The sequence below is a fragment of the Corticium candelabrum genome, chromosome 21 (assembly GCF_963422355.1).
Source record: "Corticium candelabrum chromosome 21, ooCorCand1.1, whole genome shotgun sequence".
NCBI classification, from domain to species: Eukaryota; Metazoa; Porifera; class Homoscleromorpha; order Homosclerophorida; family Plakinidae; genus Corticium; species Corticium candelabrum.
Genome location: NC_085105.1, coordinates 4126042 through 4153192, shown reverse-complemented (window position 1 = coordinate 4153192; position 27151 = coordinate 4126042). Strand labels below are relative to the sequence as shown.

Genomic DNA, 27151 nt, shown 5'->3' with positions numbered 1-27151 from the left:
ATAAGAAAACAAGTGTTTGTCTTCTTATTTCTGAAGCAGATGTCATGCAGGACGATTAGCACCGATCTTCGATCTTAGCAGTAGAGATGGCTGTATCCCACATCATACTGATGTTGTATGTCTCCACAAGCCAGGATGATGCATTACCATGTACTCTCCACTGGAACCCACTCTTAACGACAGATGTCCCAGTAGTTGATGGAGGCCACCTGATTGTGTCGATCAGTGTAGTTCATCGATACATGCTAACTGAAGGCAGTACAGCTTGCCACAATGTGGTCGACTGTCTCCAGGTCTGCACTGCTCAAGCAGCAAGTGAGACTGACAGCATGATGCAGAACGTTGCGCTCTTAATATCAAGTCCATTCATACATCTCTTTCATGTCCACAGGTGGTTTCTCAGTGAGACGGCGATACTGACAGTGCATAGGCTTTCTGCCATAAACTGTATACGCAGAGGACTGCTGCACATGTGGTAATGTTTCGCATCCATCTGAGGCGCTTGCTCAAAGACATCCTCACAAGTGATATGGTCCCACTGCTGTGCAGGTTCTGCGACTTGTTGTCCCTCTAGACAGATTCCTCTACAACTCCATGTGCAGTAAACTGACGGGCCATGCGTCTGATCAAATGACAGGACGTTCTAGCATCTTCACACGCCTGTACCATGCATTTGCATGAAGGGATCAGAATTGTAACGAAGATAACAGTCCAGTCCTACAATACAATCCAGCATCCTGACATGTCGACTCGATGTGTTGTAAGCTATTGGTGCACGGAGTGTACAGCCAGTCAATGTCTGCGGCAGGATGGTAGACACGGTGGATAGAGAGAAGTTTCTTGATCCGTCGATCAAGCTGCTGCAGGTTGGTGGTCCTCCAGTGAATGACACCAAAACCGCTAAGTGAGAACAGGCAGTGCAGACCCGTTGCTGGCCACAACCTTTTTCTAACAGTACAACTGGATCAGTCCGGAGAACCATTACTCTAGGAAAGTACTCACCACCGAGCGTCTCTTGCATAGTGCTGCAGTGCTGGATACTGTTACTCTCATCCACACCCAACTACTCATAGACTGACCCTGGTTCCAGACAGCTGATGATGTCAGTCTTTTTCAAGCGTCACCGCATGCAGAATTATGTCCAGACACACTTGTCCAGACCACACACCTCATCTGGATGTCATCAGACAAGGTCGAACCGCGTGCAACGACCCTTTCAGCTGATCAGGATTTCTGCCATATACACAGATCATCCATCTAAACAGATGACGGACAACTGAATATGGTTGGGTTGTCATTGATTAATTTGTAACACAAGTAGCCACAGCAGCATGAATACAAATGATCACAACAATGTGTACATGTATCAAGCGAGTCAACTGCAACACCATTCAATAGTATTTCTACTTTTAGGCAACAAAACTTCCACAGTATTTCTTCTATTATTATCCAAGATGGGAGGGGCAATGCCCCAATCCCGAAAGGAGTGGCTGCTCTGCCCCTTCTACCCCAGTTCCGCTGCCCTGATATGCATGAAATAGGTATACTTACAGTAGGTTGAATTCCTATTCTAAGGTTATCCAGGTTCCACTGACACCGTTGCACTACTCCACCATGGATTACAGTTAATTAAGTTAATTTATTAATTAGTGCAGTAATTACTGTACTTCTATTTATTGTTTGTCTTAGTAGACTATACGTATACGTCACGAACTTTGCAATTGCTAGCTGTTTACAACCTAGGAAGCTGAGATTTGGTGATTGCAAAACTATTGGTATAAGTGTATGCAAAATCGAGACTATGCATTTGTCTCCAGTTGAATCAAGCTATATCAGGTCACCACAGGTCAGAGTCACCACCACCATGTTTTTTCACATAATGTATTTAAACGTATTACCAAACCGCATGCATGCTCAGCTCAGGCCTGCATGCTACTTCAATTTTGTATGACTCACTCTATCAATGAATACATGTATAACTCTAATTAGATATAGCAGCGTCTAGATTTCTACAGATGGTAACTATGGCAGCTACTCACAGAAGCCACACGGTATAATTAACCAAATACAGAATGTTGAGCGCGTAGACCAAGACTGTATATCGACCAAGACTGTATGATATATACAGTCTATATCTAGTGTGATCCATATCTAGAGAGCAGCAATCTTGTAGAGAACGTACACAACAGATCTGAGATGGGCTCTGTAGAGCTACTAAATATTTATTGTATACGCAACATGATGTTTGCTCTAATTCAATGACCTACCGAGCTGTCTAGGAGGTCAAACGTCAGAATGACTCTCAAGGTGCAGTACAAACGTGTTTGGTACCTGTTGACATGGCAACAAGTATACAAAGCATTCAGTATGCATAGAAGTACCTCTCACGTGCACTAGTCATTGACACTTGTGTTTACTTTTGTCCTCGCCCCGCTAACAGCAATCAGCTTGATGTATAGTGACGTCTGCCATTAGGCATACACGTTTCGTTACTTACTGTAGTGGGCGTTCATCGATGTGTTTCAATAATGATGACATGTACGCAATTTCATCAGTACTACACCGCACAGGCGTGGTCTATCGGACTTCTCTGGTTTCCGCGGTTTCTATAGATTTGCTTGTTCGGTATCTGTAAACATACTCAGTGAGGTCTGTGAGCTGACACTGTGCAGCGTTTCTAATTTGGAAGCCAGCGAGTTCTAGTTTCAGTACAAAGACGAGAACTTGGCGTGAACTTCGAGGAGCTACAGCGCAGGACCGACAAGCAAACGATGGTGTCTGTCCTCTGGACTGGTGTTGTGATTTTGCTGACATGTCACTGCTCGTCAAGTGTTTGTAAGACACCAGTAGTAATGTGATTGTAAAACTATACTGTACAAAGTTTTCACGTACGTATATGGTAGGACAAGACACCCATACTATAGATAGAGTCTAGGTAGACTGCGTACGCGCAGCAGCTGCAAGTAGATGTAATTGTGTGTGAACTAGGACATTAGTGCAGGCTCAGGTTCTGTGTGTAAGTATAGCTAGCCATAGCGCTCTTGTGAGCCACGGCTGTTGTGGTTAGCGCCTACCGGTGCCACTTTCATCGCTCCTGCATTCCATGGGCCATAACTACGACATTAATTATTAATTAGGAACGAAGCGGCCTCTAGTGGAAGTCGATGGTTATGAATCGCAGGTCGAATGTTTAGCTCCCATATACTTTCTCGGGAAAGTCTTCTCGCAGCGGCTGTTCAAGCTCGTTATTATCTTTCAATTTGCTGCACAGGCTCTAGCTGCTTCGTTTTGATTCGGACCATTAATGTCTTGTGTCAGATGTCGATTCTACTGTCTGGCCTTGAAACGCGATTCTATAGCGCTGTTGTAGCCCAATTTACAACCGCTTTATTGGTTGCACGTGACGGTGGCACGTGAGGTACAAGAACATGCGACTAATGAGTGTTGTATGTTTTAATTAAACGCTGCTGATAGCTGTCGAAGCTAATTACACTCACGTGTCCTCGTGACTTAATAGATCATCCTAAGCGATGTGAACGCGCGTTTGTTGGCCTACCTGTTAGCCTAAAAGCCTGTCCGTGTGACCACGCTCTCATACAAACAGTGTACACGCGTTGGTCGTTTCCTCTCTTTTGATGACGTAGAGAAATACCGTCAGAGAATTCAATTTGAGATAGTTGTTGCTTTTCTTGTTACCTGAGGCCTTGGTATTAATTAACCTATAGTCAGTGTGAAAGCACCCCGTATTTATACTCGGTTATCGCAGATTCAAATGAAGCTATTCCGACCAATACCGATAGGCTCTATGTCATTGTTTGGTAGCTGTTTAGTCCTTTGCTCTAGATAAGGATTTAGTACCTAGAAACAACACCTAGTGCATGTTTTCCCACCAACAACCAGGCGTCTAGAGAGGGAAGGTGCTGGTAAGATTCAGGCGTCACGCGGTGCTGCAGTCTGACAGCTTGAATTTCGGTGTGAGTGAATGAGTGATGTTGTTGCAGCTACAATCATTAGTGTGGTCAACAGAAATTTGGCGCTCCATGTGAATTCGTGAAGGGGAACGTGCATTGTCCATGACAGCGCGTCTGTTTGTCAGATGAAGCGACTGACCTGTAACTATGCAAGTCTGGACCTTTGTTTACACGCCTGCATTGGAAACCATAGAGCTGCTGAGAGCAGTGGTTTGGGCTAAATACTTCAGTTACAGTATGCAAAACATTATAACAGGTTTCTTTCCAAAAAGTCAACGCAAACAACAGGAGGCAGCTGGATTAAATAGCGTGATGCAATGTGACCTAGGAAACGTGTACACTTCTACTGAAAGCTGTGGTATGGTCAAGCTGAGGACAACCATGAACAATTTTGATATTGCTGTGGATGGCCATATCGTTTTGTTCAGATTTATTTTGATACTGTAATTTTATTATAACAATCATTGCTAGACTTCATCAAGAGCAAAGAACACCTTGCAGTCACATAATATTGTGTTTTCTGCTGTACAGGAATCTAGCTACAGCTGTCACGGAAACTCTCCCCCCCCAGTTATTAATGAATAAGAAGTCTTATTTGCAGCATATGGGAGCCCACCAGTCATCACATTGTGTTGCAATATAAGTGTTTTAATGAACAAGAGTATTTCTACACTGTAATGTAAGTGGTCCCATATCATTTAGCTAGGACGCGCGTAGGACACTGAAAGCTGCATGAAGATCTCAATCCAAGCCCCTCCACTATTCATGCAACTGCAACTTTGACCAAGCTGCTTAATTGTATACACTTGTACAAACTGAAGAATACATGCCTTAGCTAAATGTATGGGCAACAGATTAAAATCACTAGTGTATACAGTTATCAATGCTATCGTCAAAATTAGATGGTATGACCGTGCAGATTAGAATATAATAATTATATGATCAAAAATTTCATGAATACAGAGTCCTGCTCACAACTGATTCGGACTATATGTTGCCACAGTGTTGCAACATCCTGGGGAATTAAGGCTCTGAATAAAATATGATTAAAATTTTAGTTTAGTTGCTGATGCTTATTGTTTATTCACACATTTTATGTAAACACCATTGATTCATGTAAAACTGTGACTAGGTCTACTAAAAGGTTGAATACAAGGACTGGTATATAGCTATTGGCTTCAACAGAATCATTACTTGCTTAATTATAATGGTTATAACAGTAAGCAACCAAATATGGATTCCGTAATAGCTTATTTGTATGAGTGTATTAATAACAACTTATAATTATGTTTGATTAGATATCTCTTATATCTAGATATCCATAACATTTCTCCAAGATCAGGAAGCTTAGCAGGAGGAGCCAGAGTTACAATTGATGGTAGTGGCTTTAGTCCGGATCAATATGAAGGAGCCAATCATGTGTTTTTTGGTGGAATTCCTTGTGACGTGGATTGGTTTAATAGTGCCAATGAGAAGCGTTTAGTTTGCTGGACTAGGCCATGGCCTAAAGCAAGGGAAGAACAAAGTTCATCGTATTTGCAGACTGACATTGTTGTTGGACGGCTATCTGTAACAGAGACCAGTCGGTGGTCGCGTCAACATCGATACTACTGGTGGTCTACTCCAAGGATGGAAAGTGTAGCTCCTAGATCATCGATACCAGGAACTGTACTTGTGATGAAAGGATGGTTTGTTACAAGTAATATCCATAATGTTCAAAGAGTGATGGTAGGCCATGCAGTATGTGAGTTGTACAAACCTGACAGCTCAGAGCTTTATAGAACGAATGGGTGGCACAGGTATGAGATATACTGCTTACCATCTTTAGTGACACCAGGGTTCTATAATGCAACAGTTCACGCACCAGCGTATGGATGGTCTTGGAATCATTCAAAGTCGTTGCAACCAGGACCAGATGGGCACTTGTACATGTTTGAGCTTCATCCAGGTGAAATATTTTTATTCTTTTGCTGCATCAATAATGATATGGGTAGTGTATGTATTGTGACTTAGATATAACAAGTGTTTATCCTTCTATCGGTTCAAGTGATGGTGGCACTTTGCTTCGAATCAGAGGGTCTGGCTTTGGTAATCAGATAAACAGAGTGTCTGTCGATGTAGATGGCATACCTTGCAATGTTAAATCAATTTCAAACAATTTATTGACTTGCTTGACTGGTCGTCCACCATCAAACTCTCAAGCTATCTTTAAGGCTAATCGAACATCGATTCCTTACTTTGAAGGTCAGAATATGAGTGTTCTTGTCTAAAGTGAAACTGAATGTTACAATGTTTGCTTACAGGAGTTCGTGGTGCTACGATGACAGTGTGGAATGGTATCAGTGGTACATATGTTTCTGATTTGCAAAATTCACTAAAATATCCAAACTATCCTGATGTTTATCACAACGTTGATCAATTCTCGAGTCCATATCACTAGTATGCATGTGTTTCTCTAAACTACAGAAAACATTCATTGTTCTGTTTGTGTAGTGGATCGAGATATGGCCTGGAGTTGGAAGCATTTTTCACCTCTCATTATGACAGCTGGCATACGTTCTACTTTGCAAGTGATGATGCTGGTGAATTGTGGATGTCTAATTCTACAAATACTTCTGAAATTTGGAAGTGAGTTACAGTGTTTTAATGTGTTTTTCCGTTAGCTAAATATTAAATTATTGGATCTTTTCAGAATTGCTTCAATTAATAGACACAGCTGGGTGAGTTATTACAAGTTAGTCGCCAGTCAAATTTCAAAACCAGTTTACTTGAGGAAGGGACAAAAGTGTTACCTGAAAGCTTTGGCAAAGGAGCATGGTGGTGCTGATTTTGCGATGGTACATACTGCCATATCACATGTTTAACTATCAATAGCTGCTTTGTGAGTATCACTTGCTGGTTCATCTTGCAGGCTGCTGTTTTAGTTCACAACCCTCATTATCTATATACTAGTCTTGAGACAAAGTCTGCTGTTGCTGAACGTCAGGAAGTCCGCATAACTGCTTTATCTGATCCTGAGATTCACTCAATAGTAGTGAATTATCCATCATCTGCCGCCCATCTAACTTCAGCATTTCACTTGGAATGGGGTAGTCGGAGTAGCTCTTCGCTTAGTGTTGAAGCAACTGATGAGGAAGGTTTGATGTCATCTGTTGAATAATTGAGCGCGTTCTTAAACCGAATCACTGATTTGTAATGTGTGTAGTGCAAGATGCTGTTCTCGGTCTTTTTGGAGGCAAATGCATAGACAACAGCAACAAATTCATTGATTTGTATGATATTGATACATTTGACGAAGAAGGCAGTGATGTTTGGAGTCAATTAGACTCGAGACCAAAGGCTACAATCACTTTTGATGATGCATATTGCGGACGCCAATCTCTACAAGTGATTATTTAAGGGACCAGAATTTTGTGAATTGTAGTGAAGACATTTTGTTCAGGTTGTGTCAGGATATTCACTGAATTTTGATAGGGACATAGGACTCGAAACTCGTCAGGAAGAGACTGGGTTAGCAGATACTGTAGTTGATTTTTATGCAGCAGTTGGTAGCACCACTATTGCATTTGTTTAGATACTCTACTGTTGACTACCCCTATATTTGTATGGCTTATCGAATTCCTACTGGAACACATTCAGTGCTTGTTGTGAATGTTGACGGTAGGGGTTGGTATTCCATTCCTTTGACTGAAATTGATACTGTTCCAAAGGGTACACGTTTGCCTAACTGGCAGGATGAGAATGGTGAACCTGTGAAAGATGACAATCAGTAAGTCAGCCAAGACATGTCTCAATAGATACTGACATTTGACATTGAAACTGTGTAACAAGTACCGTGCAATGATTATTACTAATAGACAGTTGACTTGTCCATGACTTGATTACATGTATACATTTGTCTTAATTTCTTTGCAGTTGGCACTACTCGTGCTTCGATCTCGGAATTGCGCTTGCAACTGAACTGGGGGAAGGACAACAGTACTTTGTTGTGGGGATTGGTTTTGCATCACCAGAACCTGACTACCGAACTGGGCCATTCTACATTGATGAGTTTTCAGTTGCTTCCGAAGTGAGACACCTTGTTCAAACTGAAAAGCCAGCGAGGCCAAATGGATTAGTGTTACACAGTGTGACAGTGTCCAGTATAAGGCGAAATATCTCAGAAAATGTGCGATCCGTTGAATTTGATTTGCAGTACCAGGCAACAACATGCTTTGATGAGTTCAGTGTCATTGCTGTCAACGTGTCTTCTGAAGCAGCTTCAAAAGGCGTTAATGTTTCGACAAGTGTAATGCAATCTGCTAGTGATGCTATTGAGGGAACTTTTCGACTTGCTGTATTTGGCAGTTGGACACCAAACATTACTCATGATGCCACTGTCGATGAGGTACAGACAGGATCACATGTTCATGCACACTAAACTGACTGGTAGGCGTGCTGATAAATAAATAGACAGAAAACTAAACACATACACACAGGCACGTCTCATAAATAGGGTTGTAATTAATTATGTCCTAACATAATCTCAATATTATCAATTATTGTTCTTATAGTTTAAGACTGCCTTGGAGTCAATCCCTGGTCTAGGTGAGGTAGCTGTGTCTGTGTCAGCGCATGATTCAGAAAGAGGGTGTACAGGCCATAAGTGGCAATTTACTCTCACTGATGTTGCCAATGATGTGCCGTTGGTCCACGTCAGTGATCAGCTTCAAGGTCATGATGTGACAATAAGCACTACTGAGGTTAGTGACAAATGGTGTACTGCACTTTTTACTATCAGAATAGGTCATGGGCAATTTTTTTGACAATTTCTAGATTGAGAATGGGGGTATCTTGTTTGATCCAATACCAGGATATATGCTGCAGACTGTTGAAAGGACGCCTCATGTGCATGTAACTGTGAATGGTATTCGAGCAAGCTGTCAAGGTTCTGGTGAGAAATTTCATGCTACTCGATACTCACAAGACACTAGCTGTCAGTTTATTTATTCCCATGATGCTAAACCTGTTGTGTCATCATTAAGTCCTACTTCTGGAGTAGCTGGAGATACAGTTCTCATATATGGGTCAGGATTTGACCTAAAGATTGAGGAGTATGACATTCGTTTTGGTGATGTTGCGTGTAATGTTACATATGCCAATGAGACGGAAGTGCACTGCATTGTCGGACAAAGTCATGCTGGAAAGCATCTCTTACATTTTCAAGTTTTCTCATCTGGAAAAGCCAGCACTTCTTTGTTTTTTATGTATGAGCTGAACTTTGTGTTGGAGAGTCCAACTGAAGGCGGTCTTAAGGGAGGTTTAATTGCAACGCTTATAGGGCATGGTTTTGTTGATTTCGATCAAAATGGAAACATGACAAATCAGACTGTACTGTTTGGATCTACTCCTTGTGATGTCATTACATCTGGCTTCTCCATTTTGCAATGCCTTATACCAGCAAATGATGTTTCTGCTGTGGTTAATGTTACTGTTCTTGTGTACTCTGATGGTGATGTTGTAGCTGTGACTGTAAAAGATGGGTTCACATATTCTAATGCAAGTACGCCTCATGTGTATCTGATTCAGCCAAATATGGGAAGTGCTGGTGGTGGAACTGTTGTGACTCTAAGTGGTAGTGGTTTTTCAATAAATACTCAAGGCAACTCTGTCAAGGTTTATCAATCGTTTGCATGTGAAATGCAACATATCCGAATTGAATTGCTTGTCTTATTAATATGTAGATTGGGGAAGCTGTCTGTTCAGTTACCTCTGCATCAAATGACAGTGTGACTTGTGTGACCAGCAGCATGCAACCTGGTACTTATGATGTCGTAGTCCTTGTTGCTGGAAGTGGCACAGCAAGTGGATCAGTTGCATTCACATATGAACTCATAGTTGAAGATGTGTCATATTTTGCTGGGTTTGCAACAAGATTATTAAGAAATGATGTATGTAGCAGTATTGTGTTTGTTTAGATCTCTGCTGGGTGGTCAAAGAATTATGTTGTATGGTGCTGGGTTTAGTGACACTGCAAGTGTTCTCCTTGGTGATATAAAGTGTGAAGTAGAGACGGCAACTAGTAACTCCATTCAATGTGTGACTCAGTCATCAACAAAGACTCATTATGTTGACAACTTTGGGTATACTGTAGCTGTCTTGCTTTGATTGCTAGATCTATTTTGGCAATAAATATTTGGTCATGACGTTTCGTCTTTGTAGCTATCATTCGGAATACGGTGTTGGTTATCAGTGGAGACCAGAAAATGTCACTATTCAAGTTGGAGATACTGTAGAGTGGGAGTGGACTGGAAGTGCATTTACAACTCTAAGAAGTGTTGTTCAGGTTAAAAATACAACATGCAGATCTCAATTTGTGTTGAAATGTGTTTCTTACATACTGCACTTCAGGTTGCAGATCAAAATGCTACACAGTATGATGGTGTTGGGTTCCGTTCAACAGCAAGTACTAGTGGCAGATTTCGCCATACATTCGATCAACCTGGAATTTACCATTATGTGTCAGAGGGACACGGAGAGCTGGGTATTTACCAGTTATCATCTTGATCAGCGCTGAATAGAGGCCTAACACTCTTCCTTGCGTTTGTAGGTTTCAGAGGTTCTGTCACTGTAACTGGTTTGAAGACAAAAGTGGTACCCATTGAAGTCAGTGTTAATGGTATTTCTGCTGATCATGGTCGCAATCTTTTGGAGGGATCATTTAGTGCCATCTCTACGTCTTGTGATGTACTTGACATGCCAGACAATGTTTCACATGTTGCATACTATGCTTTCTCAGTGTGTGTTACACCCTTAATTACGGAAATTGATCCTCCTGTTGTCTATTTGGGAGAAGAGCTCATTGTACGAGGTACTGCATTTGCCAAGGAGCCATATGCTAAGTCTCTCAATACTCTAACTATTGGTGGAAAGTCATGCTTAACTTCTCCTGATAGCCGCCTTTCACCAGAGGTCTCAGTAAATGCAACCACTTTTAATGACTCTGAGATTGGTAGGCAGGAAGAAATAAGGTGTGCTGTGCCAAAGCTACCACCAGGATTATACAGAGCAGTTGTTCATGTTGCTGGTCGTGGATGGGCATTTGGTTATTTGCAAATGTCAACTGTAGCATATCAGGCTATTTTCAGTTTCAATTATTCTTCTGGTTCAGTTCATGGTGGAACTAAGTTGAGCATTCCAGGAGTAGGTTTCCATCCTCGATCAGCTTTGAGCAACAGAGTGACAATTGGAACTGCTGTTTGTGACGTGCAGTCTCTGGTAGATTCAGATGAATTTGGCAAAGGTGGCAGTCTGACTTGCATTACAAGAAAAACCCTTGATGATGGCTACTCCGCTGTTGTGAAGGAAGATGAACCGTTGGCTTACTGGCAGCTGAATGACAAAGGAGTCAACAACGCATACTTCATAGCTAATAACTCGGGACTACTTGGTTCAGTTGCAGATGCGCATGCAGTTGATTGGGTTCAAATGGGTGTTCATGGCATCAGTCGTAACAACTGGACAAACAGTGCCGTTCGTTTCGATACAGTGTGGTTGACAGTTCCTTATTTGTCTAAACTAAATAGTCCATCTAATCTCAGTGGAGAGCTGTGGCTGAAAGTTGAGAATGCAAAAAGTGCATATCAATTTGTAATGGGATCTTATGTTAGCGGCAGACTATCTGAGGGATACTTGATTTGGATTAATCCATGTGAGGAAGTAGAATTCTGGTTAGCAGTCAATGTAGAAGCAAACCTGACTGATTCACATTGTGGCTATTATGATGAACATAATACTGCAGAATCATCCAGTGGAAGCAATTCTGTTGGAGTTGGCACTAATCTCAACTCATGTGAACAGTGTAAGGGTATGAGGACAGTTTCGTGGCAAGAGGCCGAACAAACTGGCTTACCAGCTGGAGTGTGGTCTGTTGTTACTGGCTCAGTAGTTGGAAATTCTTGGTCACATATTGTATTCAGCTGGACTTTGAATGATTTGAATGTTGACCCAGAATATGGACAACAACTGTTGTACATGGAAGGACAACTTGTTCACAATAGAACTACAAGTTTCTCTCATAATACAGGCAGTGATTTACAGATTGGGGGTCAACGAATGCGAACATATAACACAACTTTGAAACATTTTGTTGGTGTAATAGATGAGGTAGCTTTGTACAAGCAACCTCTTAACGCTGATGCAGTTGCCAGGCATTATTATTTTGGAACAACTGATGTGCAACCAGTGATAATACAGTATGACACGGAAGACCACAGAGGAATAGGCACTGTTCCTAATGTATGTTACACATTAGTTTGTGCTACTTTTGTCTGTAATTCTGACCTAACTAGGTCAAATATCCGCTACCAGTGAAAGAGTATACTGACAAGGTTGTCAATTGGACATCAGTTGGAGCAGATGCTTATATTGAGCCATCTGAGCGGTTACAGTTCTATTGGACAGGGTATTTAATAACTATGCTAAACCAGTGTATACTGGTTAATCAATAATTTGCTTTTGGTTGTGGTCAGGTTTCATAGTCTGGTTCAGGTTGGCAAGAATGAGTTTGAGTCATGTCGTCCTAATCAAGAGAAGCGGATAATTTGGGGACTGCCTCAGTCAGATGGTAAGGCAACAGTTGTAGACTTGGAATCTGGTCGGAAGCATTACTTCATCAGTGATGTCAATGGAGACTGTGAAACAGGCCACAAACTTCAGGTTTGATTTTCAAGTGTGTATCTCTCCTTTCTATGGGTGGCTAGCTGTATGTTATCGGATCACAGATTTTCGTTGGAAGTGAAAGAGTTATTGATTGGGGCCTTGGCCATATTTACGAGGCTATTACTATTTCACAAGGCACTGGTCTTCGATTTCAGTGGTTTGATGGTCCAAGTGTTTACCACGATGTAGTAGAAGTAGCCAGTAAAGAAGATCTAGAAGAGTGCGCTGTAGGATCTGTGGCAGAAGTGAAAGGAAGGTATTCGAGCATAGTATACAGTAGTTTCCCTCATGTGCAACCCCTCTCATCTGCGACCACCTCCTATTTACAACCATATTAGCTGTGAACGGACCAAATTTGTGTAGCAGCTACCTCTTACTAGTGACCACCTTCGTAATGCGACCAGTAACCTCTAAAATGTGTCATGTGCACCTCTGTTAGTGACCAATGAGACCTCTGCACATATTCGATATTGTTGAACACGTCCGGGAAGTGCATGTCTAAAACTACTCTTGGAAGCTGTTCACAGTCGGTATGTCTCAGAAGGATAGATGTGGAAGACGGTGCTGAGGTATAGACCTTGGTGATGGTGATCATGATGAATATCTGTTTGACAGGGAGGCTGCTGTGTGCCTATGTTGACTTAGGGAGTTTGCAGAAGTCACGTGAGTAGTAAGCATGTCACATGTACACCTCTGGAGTGGTCACATGCACCTCTGGGAGAGACCACTTCCGTTTTACGACCAAGTTTGACGGGCTTTTGGGGTGGTCGCAAATGGGAAGGACCACTGCACATCAATAGTTCAGTGTTAATAATAATAGTTGTCTTGAATTAGTGTTATAGCTCGATACTCACAACCAGCTACCAGTGGGAGTGTTGTTCTGCCAACATTGACTATTGGCACGCACTACTTTGCCTGTGCTGTGTCTGGACATTGTGGTGCTGGCATGCACATTGCTGTAACTGTCACAGGAGATGGTGAAATAGCTGAAGATAATTCAGGAACTGACCTCCATCAAACGGTTCATGTTCACTGGAGACTGCAATCATATTCAGACATTGTTGTGACAGTTGGAGACACAGTTGTGTTTGACTGGGATGAATTCCACTCTCTTAGCCAGGTGTGTAACCATTTTAAGTTTTAGTTATCACAATTATTGACTTCTTGTTTCATCTTTTGTATATGAAAAGTGTGTCTGAAACTATGATTAAAATTTTCTCCAGCCCATGCATCACCTGTATCAATTCTGTTTATACTGCTAACTATCTATGCTTATTGCTTGCTAGGTGAGTAAGACTGCATATGATCAGTGTGACATAGCATCTCCTCCACTCAAAGAATGGGCTCGATCTTCTGTTACTGGGACAGTTGCTGTGAGCAGACTTGCTCCGGGTACTTACTACTTCATTTGTGCTGTTGGTGGTCATTGTGGAGCAGGGATGAAGGTTACTGTCATTGTAAAAGCAAAGTCAGATGGTCCTTTGCTGGAGAAGCCTCTTACTGCCAGCTGTGTGATAGGATATTGTTCTTACGGCTACCATGAAGATGACACCCCAGTGCTCCTCAGCATTGAGGTATGCTTTGTGCTCATCACTAGAGTGCATATGCATGTTTGCTCTGCCTATTTTGTGACCTCCTGTTTGTTTGTCAACTTCCTTGTCTGAATGGTTGTCTTTGCAAATGATTTGGTAGTACAACTAAGACCAAAAACTAATTGAGAACTGTTTTAGAGGCTCAAGACGAGTCAATGTATCTGTCAAGTCAATTTTTAATACTGTATAAGACGAAATAGTGGCAGGAATTTATTTTGGCAGATTTTTTAGCGAGTGCCAATACACTAAACCTCGGTTATCCGGGCACCTCGGAACTGGGCACTGTCCGTAACTGGGAAATATCCATATCTCAGAGGGTCAATTACCACACCGATAGCTTGTCATCCAAAAGAGGAAACTGTGATCCGCGTACAATACACCGCAGCTTGGCGACAGTCAGGTTCTTGCACCGAACACGTGGCAACTGATCTTTTCTTGATCTTTCCAAATGTCTCAAACAGTTAACTTCGGCAGTTGAAAAATTTCAGCTACACAATGTTGAGACTTCCTTTTCTTGATTTCTCATATGATTTCTACCTTTTTCTCAAGTGTAAGGACAGACCGCCTCCGCTTTCTGGTTGCCATTTTCGTGAATGCAAAATCGCTCATGCGCATTCATGTAAAAACGTTTTCACACGTGATCGCTGAGACTGCCCAGTAGATCGAGGTGCCCGGAACTTCGAGGGCCGGATAACCGAGGTATTAGTGTATAAAATCCGCCATCAATTTGGCCACCTGGATATGTTCACGTCATCACCCACATGGATCAACCATCATGGCAATGTGGCGGTACATCACACAGATGGGGTTACAAGATGATAACCCCTGCTTGCCGTCTGTTGTGCTTACTCAGGAAGGTTATTAATTAGACATGAGAATGAGGCCGTGCAGCTATCGATGAAGTAGGTGAAGTCATGTGGGTTAGATTCTGTAATCGCGAACTCCTCCATGAAGCAGCTAGTGGGTGGGGAATATCATACATGTATATCAAGTATCCAACAACGATGTTCAATCGCCAAAATAAAATCCACCAATATGCTTTTACTGTCAACTTTTAGCAAACCGACAAAACAAACTCCTGCCAATGTTTCATCTTATACGGTACTGGGCAATCAAATCATTAAACTACATTTTGTGTTTGTATCATTTTCACTGTCTGTTTGTCATTCTGTTGCAAGTCTGTGTCTGTCAGTGAAATACTAGTCTTTTTGTAAATTATAATCACCTAGACTGGTTACCTGTGTTCTCAGTGATCAACAAACATAAAACAGATAGTAGTGACTTTGAAATTCCTGGTTGTGTCTACACGTCCATCTGTTTATGTTTGTGTGTATGTCTGAAACTTCTAGGTGCTTAATTTTTGCAGCCGTATATCTTTTTAACACCGATCTTCATCTTTAGCCAAATCATGGAGTACCTGGGACTGTAGTGACAATAGTTGGAGAGCGGCTGGTAAAGGAGGACTTTGAGCACAATGGTAGTTTGTCTTCTTTTTTGGAAATACGTGTTGGTCTCAGCCTATGTAAAGATGCTGTACTTCTTTCTTCTTCTGATAACCATACTGTGTCATGTGTTGTCACAGCTAATCAACCAGCTGGTAATAAAGTTGTCAGCGTGTTGGTGTATGATTCAGGTTTTGGAACATCAGACAAAAATGTGTTCAAATTGTCAAATCCTCTGATTTTCATGGTTGATTCAACAATTGAAATAGTGTCACCAGCTCAAGGAAGTATAGCTGGTGGAACTGACCTCACAATAACTGGATCTGGCTTTTCATTTGTGGATACAGCCATTACAGTCATGATTGGTGATTTGGAGTGTCATGTGATGGAATCTTCGTTCAATGATATTAAGTGTGTGACATCATCTGCTGAGAACTCTGTTGGAGTACATGATTCTATACTTCCAATATTTGTGTCTATTGATTCAATTGACGCAAAATCTTCTGCAAACTTTACATATAGCACAAATTCAACCCCCTTTATATTCAACGTGTCCAACTCTGTTTTGGTATCGGGCAATGAAATTACAATATCTGGTCAGTTTTATTCTATGGATAATGAGAAGATAGAGATCTATGTGGTTAGGAAAGGATCTGGAATTCAATCAAAACGATCAATTTCTTCTTTGCCAAACACTCGGCAGGAATGTAAAGTGACGGCAGTAAGTGTGACAGCAATTAGTTGTATGGTTGGCCCTCGAGTGGGAGGTGATCATTATATAGTTGTTGCTAGAGACACCGCCAAAGGCTATGCTTTAGCCAGCCCTGCATCTGCAGCTGACGTGGCTTACCAATTACAAGTTGATTATGTTTCTCCTTCTGCTTTTGGTCTTGGTGGTGGAGTTGAAATGATTATACTCGGAACAGGCTTTTTGTCAGCCACAGTAGATGGGCAAGAGTCTTATTTCAGATTTAGTCGCAATTCATCATATGTTGACACCCAAAAAGAGGCTGTTTCGTTTGGCCAGTCACTGGTTTCTAGCAATTTGCATGGCAAGTTGGTGTCCCATTATGGTATTGATTATGGTGTCACCTATAGCATCAGTGTTTGTGGTAAAACATGCTATATCCAACAGTCAACATACAACAAGACTATTTGCATTGTCCCACCAGTTGAATTCAATGAAAACATTACTGCAGCTGATTTGACTGATTTTGATCAAAGTTGTGGCATTGAAGCTGTTATCAGTGGTTCTTCTGGATCCGCAAGATATCTGTTTGGATCCAATGTTACATATTCAAGCAGTATAACTGCAACTATTGAAAGTGTGTCTCCACGAATAGGTGGAACAGCTGGAGGAACTGTTTTGACTATTATAGGATCAGGATTCAATTCAACTATCAAAGGAGAACAGGTTGATGTTGCAATTAATGGTGTTGAATGTAGTGTGCAAACATCTAGTGACTCACAAATCACATGTCGTACAAATCCTCATAAAACAACTCTGAAAGGACGTGTCACTGTTATTGTGCCTGGAAAGGGAAGTGCGTTAGAACTATTTAAAGGTAATTTTACGTTACCCTCATCTGCACAATTTGAATATGTGGACAGATGGTCAAGTCCTTACACTTGGGGAGGCAATGATCCTCCTGGTGAAGGGGCAGCAGTCCACATTCAAGCTGGTCAGACAGTTCTCCTTGACACTTCACCCGTGGGAGTTCTCAGTTTGCTTGTACTTCATGGAAATCTCATATTTGATGACAACCAAGACATTCATTTGCAAGCTAAATATATCTTCATTAATGGAGGCACTTTGCAAATTGGAACAGAGCAAGACCCATTTATGCATCGTGCAGTCATTACATTGCATGGTAACATCAGGGACCCTGAAATTCCTATCTACGGTGCCAAGGTCTTGGGATTACGTCGAGGATCACTAGAAATGCATGGCCGACCAAGAGCAATCACATGGACTCGGCTGGCACAGACAGTTCACAAAAGAGAACATATTCTGGAGCTTGTGGTGAGTTTTGATTGCCAGTTGAATTTCAAGAACTAGTAAAGTTGATTAACTTGTTATAGGAACCTGTTGATTGGGAGGAAGATGATGTTATTGTCATTGCTTCCACAAGCAAGGATGGAAATGAAACAGAAACAGCAAGCATCAGTTCCATAGACAACGGTGGTTATAGGATTGTTCTACATAATCCTGTCAACTACACTCACTACGGAATAACTGATGTGCTTGAAGATGGGCAATTCATTGATATTAGGTACAAAATAGCTATTTTTGCTCTCAATAGATGTTATATGTGGTACAGTAGTTACTTTGAGATTTCAACTGTACATGCATAATTGTCTATTAGTTGTGAATTTCATATCGGTGACCATAGATGACTCTCTTTGTAGGGCTGAAGTTGGATTGCTTTCTCATAATGTCATAGTTCAAGGATCTCAGTATATTGGTGATCACTTGGATGAATTAGGAGCTGACCAATATGGCTCTCAAATTATGATCCATCGTGCAGGAGCTGATCCAACACCAATTAGGTTGTTATGCTTGATAATTTGTTCTGTATTTGACTGTATTTTCATTAATCTTCTTTTCAGACTGGAGAATGTGGAAGTTCGACATGCAGGACAAGCTTTCCGTCTTGGTCGTTATGCTGTTCACTTCCATTTGAGTGACAAAATGAATGGATCATATGTGCGTCACTGTTCTATTCATCACTCACACAACAGAGCCATTACTGCACATGGAGTTCACGAAATGCTGTTTGAAGGAGTGGTGGCTTATGACATCAAGGGACATACGTTTTTTATTGTATGTAAATTTGCAGCTTCATTGATCACCTAGCTGACGACTGTTGGTATGTGCTATAGGAGGATGGCATTGAGACTGGAAATCATTACATCAGAAACCTTGGCCTTGTGACTCGAGGCTCATCGAGTCTGCTCAACACAGATCAGTTGCCTGCAACGTTCTGGATAACTAATCCAAACAACACATTTATTGGAAATGCAGCTGCTGGATCAAGAGCTTATGGTTTCTGGTGTGTCATCCATTTGCATTGTTTGGAAAAGTGCTGTACTCTTTCATGTTGTGCTATAGGTATGACTTGGATCCAAATCCATCTGGACCATCATTTACAAGAAGTGTTTGCCCTAATCAAACACCTTTGGGAGAATTCCGAGACAATGTTGCTCACACTAATGCTGAGTTTGGTTTTCGAATTTGGGAGAAATATATACCTAAGGCAACACACTTGGTTAATTGACTAGAAATTAATAGTTGTGGTTAACACCTTTTGTTTAGGAGCATGGTTGCTCTGGTGATGATGTTCCAGCCAATTTTTACAACTTATTGACATATGCAAATGGTATTCATGGTGTTGAACTGTCTGTTGTTGGCCATGTGAGGCTCATTGGATTTAAAGTGGCTGACAATAGAGACAATGGTATTGAGATATTGGAAGCTCATGGTTCATGGGGAGGCCCAATGATAAAGGCAGCTCAGCATTTCATAATGGTTTTCTATTTGTTCATTTGCTCATTTTATATTTGTAGGAGGCTTTGATCATATCTCACACTGTCGCTAATCAAGGGAAACCTCAGACTGGAGGAATAAAGACTCCCAATAAACGACGTCTCACCATTTCTAACGTGACATTTTCTCGTTTTGACAATCCATCCCTCAGCTGCCTTCGAGCTTGTTCACATTGCAAAGTTCGTCAAGGAGGGTTTCAGTATTGGTTTGAAAAGATCAAATACCTTGGGAATTCAAGTTTCCACAAAACAGCTTTTCGATGGGAACATGAGGTACCAGTGAGCAGCAAGCAATCTTTTGTGGGTTGAAAATGTCAGTTACGTTTTGCATTTTAGGTTTTGTTTAAGGATCTAGATGGTACACTGGCTGGTGTTCCTGGAGGTTGGGTTACACCCTCCAATGGACTCCTGCCGCATGATCACTGTGACCAACGGCCTGAGTACAGTCTGAACCCTAGTGTTCCTGGTTCTGTGTGCACACCTTCGGTGCAAATACTCCGTCTTGCTTGGAATAATGTGCAGCCATTGGTTTGTGTGTTCGTTTGACTTGCGTGATGCAATTATGTTTGATATATTTCATATTAATTAACAGGCTACGTTTAGAGGTCGAGATGTTGTAATCTCTAACAGGCATGGATATACTCAAATTCCCTGGCGCCATTATCGACTAACACATATGGATGGATACATGCTAACATTGCCTAGTCATCTTGTCCACAACTTGACTTATGAACTGCCTGCAACACATGATGTTGATAATACTGCATTCTCTGCTGGTCTCTACAATGTGCCAGTCAATGAATCAGTAATCATTTCATCACTTTATGATACAGCTCCTGATCACTTCCGTGTTGGATTCAACAGAATAGACATAGGAAGGCCACTTATGTTCACAGATCCACACACGTGAGCCATACCACTGCCATCTGTGTATGTGCATAGATTAACATTGCTGCTTGTATTCTATGGTTCTAGGTCATGGCACTTTAACAACAGAAGTCTTGAACTTCAGTACATATTGAGCACAAGAAGCAAGAGTGCAGAATTGTCTGATCTTATATACTCTTTCTCAAAAGAACCCTGCCCTGTTGATGGTTGCCCAGTTCCAGTCATTGATGACAGTGGTTACGAAACAAACTGGAGGCGATGGAGTAATCCATTAGATTGGCCTAATGAACGCGTGCCACTATCAGGATCTAATGTAACCATTCTAAGTTCATGGAAGATGTATCTAGATGTGGCTGAGGTGAATGTTGAAAAGTTGGAGATCCAAGGAAAGTTGAAGTTTGAAGACAAAAAAGATGTTGTCTTGAATGCAACATGGGTAAGATGTCTGCTATGTATTTGACTGATCTATTATTGTATATTGAGAAATTTGAGTAGATTGTGATTATTGGAATACGTGCAAGACTGGAGGTTGGTTTGGAGAGTAGCCGTTTCACTCATCAAGCTACAATTAATCTAAAAGGCAATCGTAGGACCCCCGACTATGTCTTATCTCGTAGCATGATTGTAGGTTCGAAGGCTATTGGTGTCTTTGGAGAGGTAAGCTTGTCTTGGAAATACCGTAGCTTCAATTAGCAAAGTAAGTTCATGCGTGCTATTGTTGTAGCTGCATCTATTTGGTAGTCAACGTCGCTTGATGTGGACCCATTTGAGCGAGTCAGCTTTGACTGGGCAGAAATATGTGCGCTTGGAATCATCCACGGGCACGGACTGGCGTAGTGGCGATGAGATTGTGATAGCTCCCTCTGGCTACATCCCATCTGAGGCAGAAATCAGGACAATTTCTGCTGTGTCTGGGAATAAGGTCGAATTTGAAGAGCCTTTGCTGTATGATCATGAAGTTGACCCATTTTTAACTGGAAATGAAATGGGCACAGGCAATGAACAATCTAGGTGGTGGCATGCAGAAGGAGGAGTGCGAGTTTCTCCAGCAGTTGGAATTCTTTCACATAATGTAAAGATTATTGGAACTGAGGACATCTATGACTCAATATCAGTACATGAGTTTGGCTGTCGAGTGTTGGTGGGCTATGTACGTCGTGGCCGATCAACATATGTGGGGAAAGCGTTTATAGATAGTGTTCAATTCAAACATTGTGGCCAAGGTGGATTTTTCAGTACAAGGGATCCTCGATATGTTGTGGCATTTAAAAGCGGTGGTTATGAGGCAGCAGGATCATTTGTCAGACGAAGTTCAGTGCACACTGGATTCAATACTGCATTTGGACTTTTGGCTAGCAATGGCATCGAATTGTCTGACAATGTTGTCTACCGCTCGGTTGACTCCATGTTCAGGCTTATTTCTATTGGTGGCATTGTGGAGCGTAATCTCGGTGTACTGACAAGAAGCATTCAAGTTGCACGACCAGGAGACAATCATGCTGTGGACTTTCCAGCTACTTTTGAAATTAGTGGTTCCAATCATATTGTAAAAGACAATGTTGCTGCAGGCTCTGAACGAGTAGGATTCTATTACCCAGGAGAGAGCTGTATCAATGATGTAGCACCAGACAGCAATACTGTGAGAACACTTTTGTATTTTAATTCTATATCTGATCGTGTGCTGTTGTAGGCTAAGTTTTGGGGCAACTCAGCTGTGTCTGGAATGATGGGGCTCGTGGTGATGGGTTTAAGACAATCATGTTCTGCTGTAGGTGGATTTATGGCCGCTAGGCAGTGGGAATACGGAATTTTCTCATCAATTGCCAGTAGTTTGGCAGTTCGTCAAGTTGCAGTTGCTGTTGGCCACACAGGGTTGTGCTTGAACCTCTTTGGTCCTGATCCAGTAAAGCATCTGGTCAGTTACAAATGGATAAAGGTGGAAGACTCTTTAGTTGTTGGCTCCACTAAAATGGAACCATGTTTCTCATCAACTCCGAGTCATTGCCCTAGTATTTGCGCTACTGCTATGGCACCTAAGCTTGGGATAATGATGGCAAGTTTCGCCAAGAGACAAAGCAAAATGGATGGAACTGGCCCTTGGCACAGAGGTGATTATATGCATTAGTCTTTGTTTTTATTGTATTTATGCTACAATGTTTGACTTATAGTGAAGAGCTATCCAGCTGTTGCTGGTCAAGTGAATGTGTCTTCTGTAACATTTGCTCGTTTTAAGACCTATGAGCGATGTACACACAGCAGCTATGTTATTGGCAACAACCAGTTGTCTCCAGATGCTATGCATCCAAATTACTTTAGAGACAGTGGACTCATTGAAGTTGAACCATCAAATGTAGCCCATCTGTGGCCACCCAATCCAGCATGGATAGTACAAGAGGTTAAGTCGTTGCTATGTGAATAAGACAAAAAGCATAGATCTAGTTTGCTTTTTGTCCAGGATTGTGTTGATATGGATTGTGATGGTCCAAAGCATTCTTTGATCAATGATATTGATGGTCGGCTGGTGGGAACATCTGGAACACGTGGTTCTATCATCCCACAAGCAGAGATTCGATTTGACATAACACGCCTTCCTGAGGCAATGAGGTACTCTGTTGATGATCCAACTACTAGGTTGAAAGCTGAGGATATTGTTGAACATCGTGGAATTGCAAGAGGAAGTGATGGGTAATAGTTGATATCAATACTAATTTTGAGTCAGACTTTTGTGACAGCTGATATAATTGACTTGATAGAACATTTGATGGAAACAGTCCTGGCTGTGAGTGGATGTCCAGTTGGAATGCTTACAAATGCTCTGGTCTTAATCACCAGATGTTGATCATCGAAAGCATGGATGCCGATTCAGAGGTTCGTCGAGTATCACCTATTGCTTTACATGGAGGTGATACAGGATCTGGCAAGTATACAGATCTCATGAATGGACCTATGGACCATGGTATATATCGTTAAAGATACATATATGAGTTCTTGTTTGTTTACATTTGGTATTGTTTTTCAGGTTGGTGCACTTACTATACTTGTTTGAAACGTTTATCAACTTTTTTCAGCATTGTTGCTGTGGGAACTGACTATCAGCTGTGGTTCACAGGTTCTAATCCTGGCCATTTGCGCTTTCATTTGCTAAACACATATGGTGGACCAAGTGATACTCCTGGTGAAGGAGTTCGAATTTCTATTTGGTACAAAAATCCTCAGAGAAAAGATGTGTACAAGGTGGGATAACAACATTGTTGTAGTTGGATGTTCGATAATCTATTGTTTTGGTGTCAGGATGGAGTATACTTAGAACCATCAAATTCTGAGCTTCAAAAGGGCGGTGGAGTGAAGAAACAGAGTGGTGATCAGTATATTCCTGAATTGAGCAGTAGCCATAGTGGTGCCAATTACTTCAGTAGACGATCACAAATACTTCATTTGGTAAGATACACATATGTGGGTGTCCCAGGTTGAACAACAAACATTATCTGTTATGCATTCTAAGATTGCATATCGTAGAATCTGCATGTGCTTATCTCAAAAGTGCATGAATGCTTTTCATGTGGTGTTAATCTTGCTTTCATAGGTTGTCAAAGGTAGCAAGCCCATAGAAGTGACCACACCGCCTGTTGTACAAGTTTCGTTTGATCTGGCTGTGGGCATTGACGATTTCTTTGATCCTGTATCAATTGTTCGCAATCTGGCATTTGTCCTAAGAATTCCGGAGAGCTTGATTACAATAGTAGATGTAATTGCTGAAGACACACAGTCTACTGCTGGAAAACGCAAGCGTGGTTTACTAGCTGCAACTGAAGCACCAACTCAGTCTCTTGCACTTGTGATAGAGATAGGTGATCCACCAGCTAAGAATATCAGTCAACCAGAGACACAGAGTGTTGAGGAGCAAGTTGAAGAGGAAGGTGGAGTGTCACCGTTGCCTGTTAATGATGATGGAACGGTGAGGACACCTGCCTTAGTATAAAGATATAGTTGTGCATGATGTTTCAACTATTAGAAGCAGTGGCAACTTCACAGGGGGCTGGGGTCCTAGTTCCCAAACTTCATGGGTGTGTTTCGTTAAACTCAAGGATATCCTGTACTTAGGTAAGTTTTGAAGTTTCAAGCCTTGATTAGGTTAGAAGTTTCATGAACGCTGTCATACAGCTTAAAGTTGAAAGTAGTGCAGACCATTTCTCTCGATTGTTGAACAGGCCCCTCAAAGATGAGTCTGGCGTTGCCATCGTTACTAGTTGCTGTAACTGTGTCCCTGTGTTTTGACGTGTTTTGACTGTGTTTCTTGTGTGTAGGAAAATGAAACTCTTGTTACTGATGCTCCACCTCCTGCTGCAGCTTTAAATATCACTGCTGATGTATGTCTAGCAGCAACTAAAGAGTGGACCAGATACATTGATTTTGTTATTAAATGTTTTAATTGCAGGGTGACGACGTTCCTAACAATGAGGAGTTAGCAAATCAATATCTAGCAGATTCACAGCAGTTTTCGGACAACCAAAAAGCTTATGCTGAAGCCGTTGAAAAAACAAATTACTTGAATGGACTTGCAAACATGCTGGTGGAACAGGTATACTCATTGTGAATGTCATGTAACTGAATCGAGTCCATGTGCACATTTGATGTGGTAGGTACAAACTGGGCAATTGAAACTTGACAATGCATCTGTTACCGGAATGTCAGTAGCTGCTGTGCCTCCTCCACCCAAGCCAGTTGAGCCTGTCGTTCCTCCAGGCTTTGAGAACTTAACATCTAGCACAGGAGAAAAAATCTACACTGCTATAGATGCTCCCACATCTCCTCCGCTTGTAATTGACAGCTCAATAGAGAATAATGACACTGATGTGGTCTTCCAGATACCTGCCAGGGCTACAGTGTCCAGACAACCACTTCCAGTGGTGAGCCTGTTGTCATTTAAATCCTAAAGGCATCATTTAAATGGGATCTGTATGTTAACGCTGATATTGTTGTATAGAGTGGCCATCTTGTATTTGTCTCAGTTGTGGTAGAAGATGCGAACAGGAAGCCAGTGGAGAATTTGGGGTTGACTCAAACGTGGCAATGCACAGTATCTTTGATCTATGACGGTTTGCAAGACAACAGGTGCGAATAGTGTGGGTGGTTTCTAAATGTACTGCAAATGATAAACAAGCATCACTGTTGTTGCAGGACCATATTGGAAGGTGAAACAACAGTACATTTTAGACATGGTGGATATGCACACTTCACTCATCTCCGTGTGAATCAAGCTGCAGACAACCTCTTTCTCCAATTTTTTATCTCACCGGCCAATTATTCTGTCCGTACTGCTAACCCTTTCTCTGTTGTTTCCCCCACTGCTGCAACAACAGAACACAAGAAAGTGCAGTTTGCAATTCAGGGCAACTATGAGAATATTGTGTTGTCAGGTGCTAATGGCAAAGACGGTTTCTTACAAGAACTGAAGAATAGACTTGGAGAGACTTTAAACATTGATATTTCACGAATAGCGGACATGGATGTATTTGCTGGGAGCATCGTTTGTGTTATGACAATCTTGGAAAGAGCCAAATCAGATCCACCTGGTACACCAAGTCTTGCTGCTACTGTGGACTACTTGCAAAGTCTTGTAGAAACAGGCTTGTTTACAGTAAGTTAACAAATGAAGAAGCAAGTGCTGTGCTTATTTTCATGTTTGACAGATGACTTATGAATCAGAACAATTGACTGCTATAAGGACTTCCTTTCAAGTGAAAAGTGACAGTGATGATGATGATGATAACGATGATAAATCTAGTGGCTTGGCATGGTGGATTATTGCAGTTGCGGCGACAGGTGCCGTTCTATTTCTACTGTTACTTCTGCTGTTATGGCTGAAGGTTTTCCGAAGTGCTACAATGAGGATAGGCACTGCTGATCGATGGGCACAGGCTCCAAAGAGGCGTCAACTTGTAGCTGTTGCACAGGTAAGTAACCTGACATCTGATAAGCTATTTACTTGTGGCAATACGAATACATGAAAATATGTAAATTATAGGCTTTCACCAGGTTGGTGAGCACTTACATGACACTAGACTGCACAATATAATAATAATAACTATAATGATTTAATATGTATAGAGTATAGTGCAATCACTAGTGCGAATTGTATAATATCTTTGCTGAAGCTAGTTGAAGAAGAATTGTATTGTAGGCTGACGAGAGAGAAAACCTATATGTAGAACCGTATAATCAACATTTGGAAATGGTGACATTTTACGATAGGAATGAAGAACTCATAACTAAAACTAAACCAAGGTATATGACATTTAACATTCCAAATTTGAGGATTAAAACATATCATATGAATTCCTATTATAGTAGCCTTGAAGAACCTCGTTGGGCAACACCGGTTGATTCCATTACTGATCGTGATCGAGGTCTAACACCTGTTGGTAGCACTACAGGCTTATTGCCTGAATCTCAACACTCTCGTAGTGTAAGTCCAACTTATTCCAACAAAACATCGACAAGCTCTCTTCGAAATCCTACTCGAACCTCACTTGAACATACTCGTCAAGTAGTTGTCTCACCTACGCCATCTCTCTTAAATCCAAAATTTGGTACACAGAATGAAGGACAGATATCATACACAAATGATGCTGGAGCAACAGAGATTGTGGTACTTCCTGGCAGTACAAAACAATCGTAAGTTTACTTGCAGCGGGGCACATTCTGTTTGATGTAATGATGTTGCCTTGTTATAGGAAGCAAAATTCAGTTGTAGTTATGCATCCAGGCTCTGGAGATGATACAGGTAAAACTCACTGGAAGTATTGATCAAAGAAAGATATTGCTGTGCTGGAGCACTATAGCATCATTGGGAGTTAATAGTGTAGTAGAGAACTTTATTGTGTGAATTATGCATCTGAATGATTATTGATGTTATTCTTACCATTGGACTAGCATATCTATTGATAGTGGTGTCTGTGTGTTGTTTGTAGCATGTATGTAGGAATGCAGTAAACTATGATGCTGAACTTCA

At 41.5% G+C, this 27151-nt stretch overlaps 1 protein-coding gene across 1 annotated transcript; it reads left to right on the top strand.

The window, feature by feature from the left end:
* The first annotated feature begins 2512 nt into the window (after window positions 1-2512).
* LOC134196390 (fibrocystin-L-like) lies at window positions 2513-27151 on the top strand. The gene is made up of 52 exons (XM_062665504.1): window positions 2513-2835; window positions 5287-5919; window positions 5985-6215; window positions 6275-6410; window positions 6465-6599; window positions 6664-6808; window positions 6883-7108; window positions 7177-7358; window positions 7414-7481; window positions 7546-7740; window positions 7887-8358; window positions 8525-8713; window positions 8787-9626; window positions 9695-9873; window positions 9929-10093; window positions 10173-10296; window positions 10362-10494; window positions 10561-12248; window positions 12302-12414; window positions 12482-12668; window positions 12734-12927; window positions 13506-13791; window positions 13958-14245; window positions 15665-17728; window positions 17788-17978; window positions 18115-18255; window positions 18316-18529; window positions 18589-18758; window positions 18818-18962; window positions 19022-19213; window positions 19273-19524; window positions 19588-19779; window positions 19844-20157; window positions 20227-20575; window positions 20635-20796; window positions 20864-21778; window positions 21830-22247; window positions 22308-22534; window positions 22595-22824; window positions 22893-23095; window positions 23159-23373; window positions 23431-23577; window positions 23723-24094; window positions 24444-24506; window positions 24575-24718; window positions 24780-25046; window positions 25124-25251; window positions 25318-25777; window positions 25830-26093; window positions 26321-26424; window positions 26488-26814; window positions 26874-27151. Exons 1-52 carry the CDS (start codon window positions 2772-2774, stop codon window positions 26944-26946), a joined length of 15816 nt encoding a protein of 5271 aa, XP_062521488.1. The 5' UTR covers window positions 2513-2771; the 3' UTR covers window positions 26947-27151.

What these genes read in the sequence shown, in the direction of transcription:
- LOC134196390 (XM_062665504.1), top strand. Translation starts at nt 2,772, where the DNA reads ATGGTGTCTGTCCTCTGGACTGGTGTTGTGATTTTGCTGACATGTCAC. An exon ending in GTGGCAGAAGTGAAAGGAAG is followed by an intron (nt 12,928 to 13,505) that starts GTATTCGAGCAT and finishes GTCTTGAATTAG; the next exon opens with TGTTATAGCTCGATACTCAC. An exon ending in CTGTTAATGATGATGGAACG is followed by an intron (nt 24,095 to 24,443) that starts GTGAGGACACCT and finishes TCTTGTGTGTAG; the next exon opens with GAAAATGAAACTCTTGTTAC.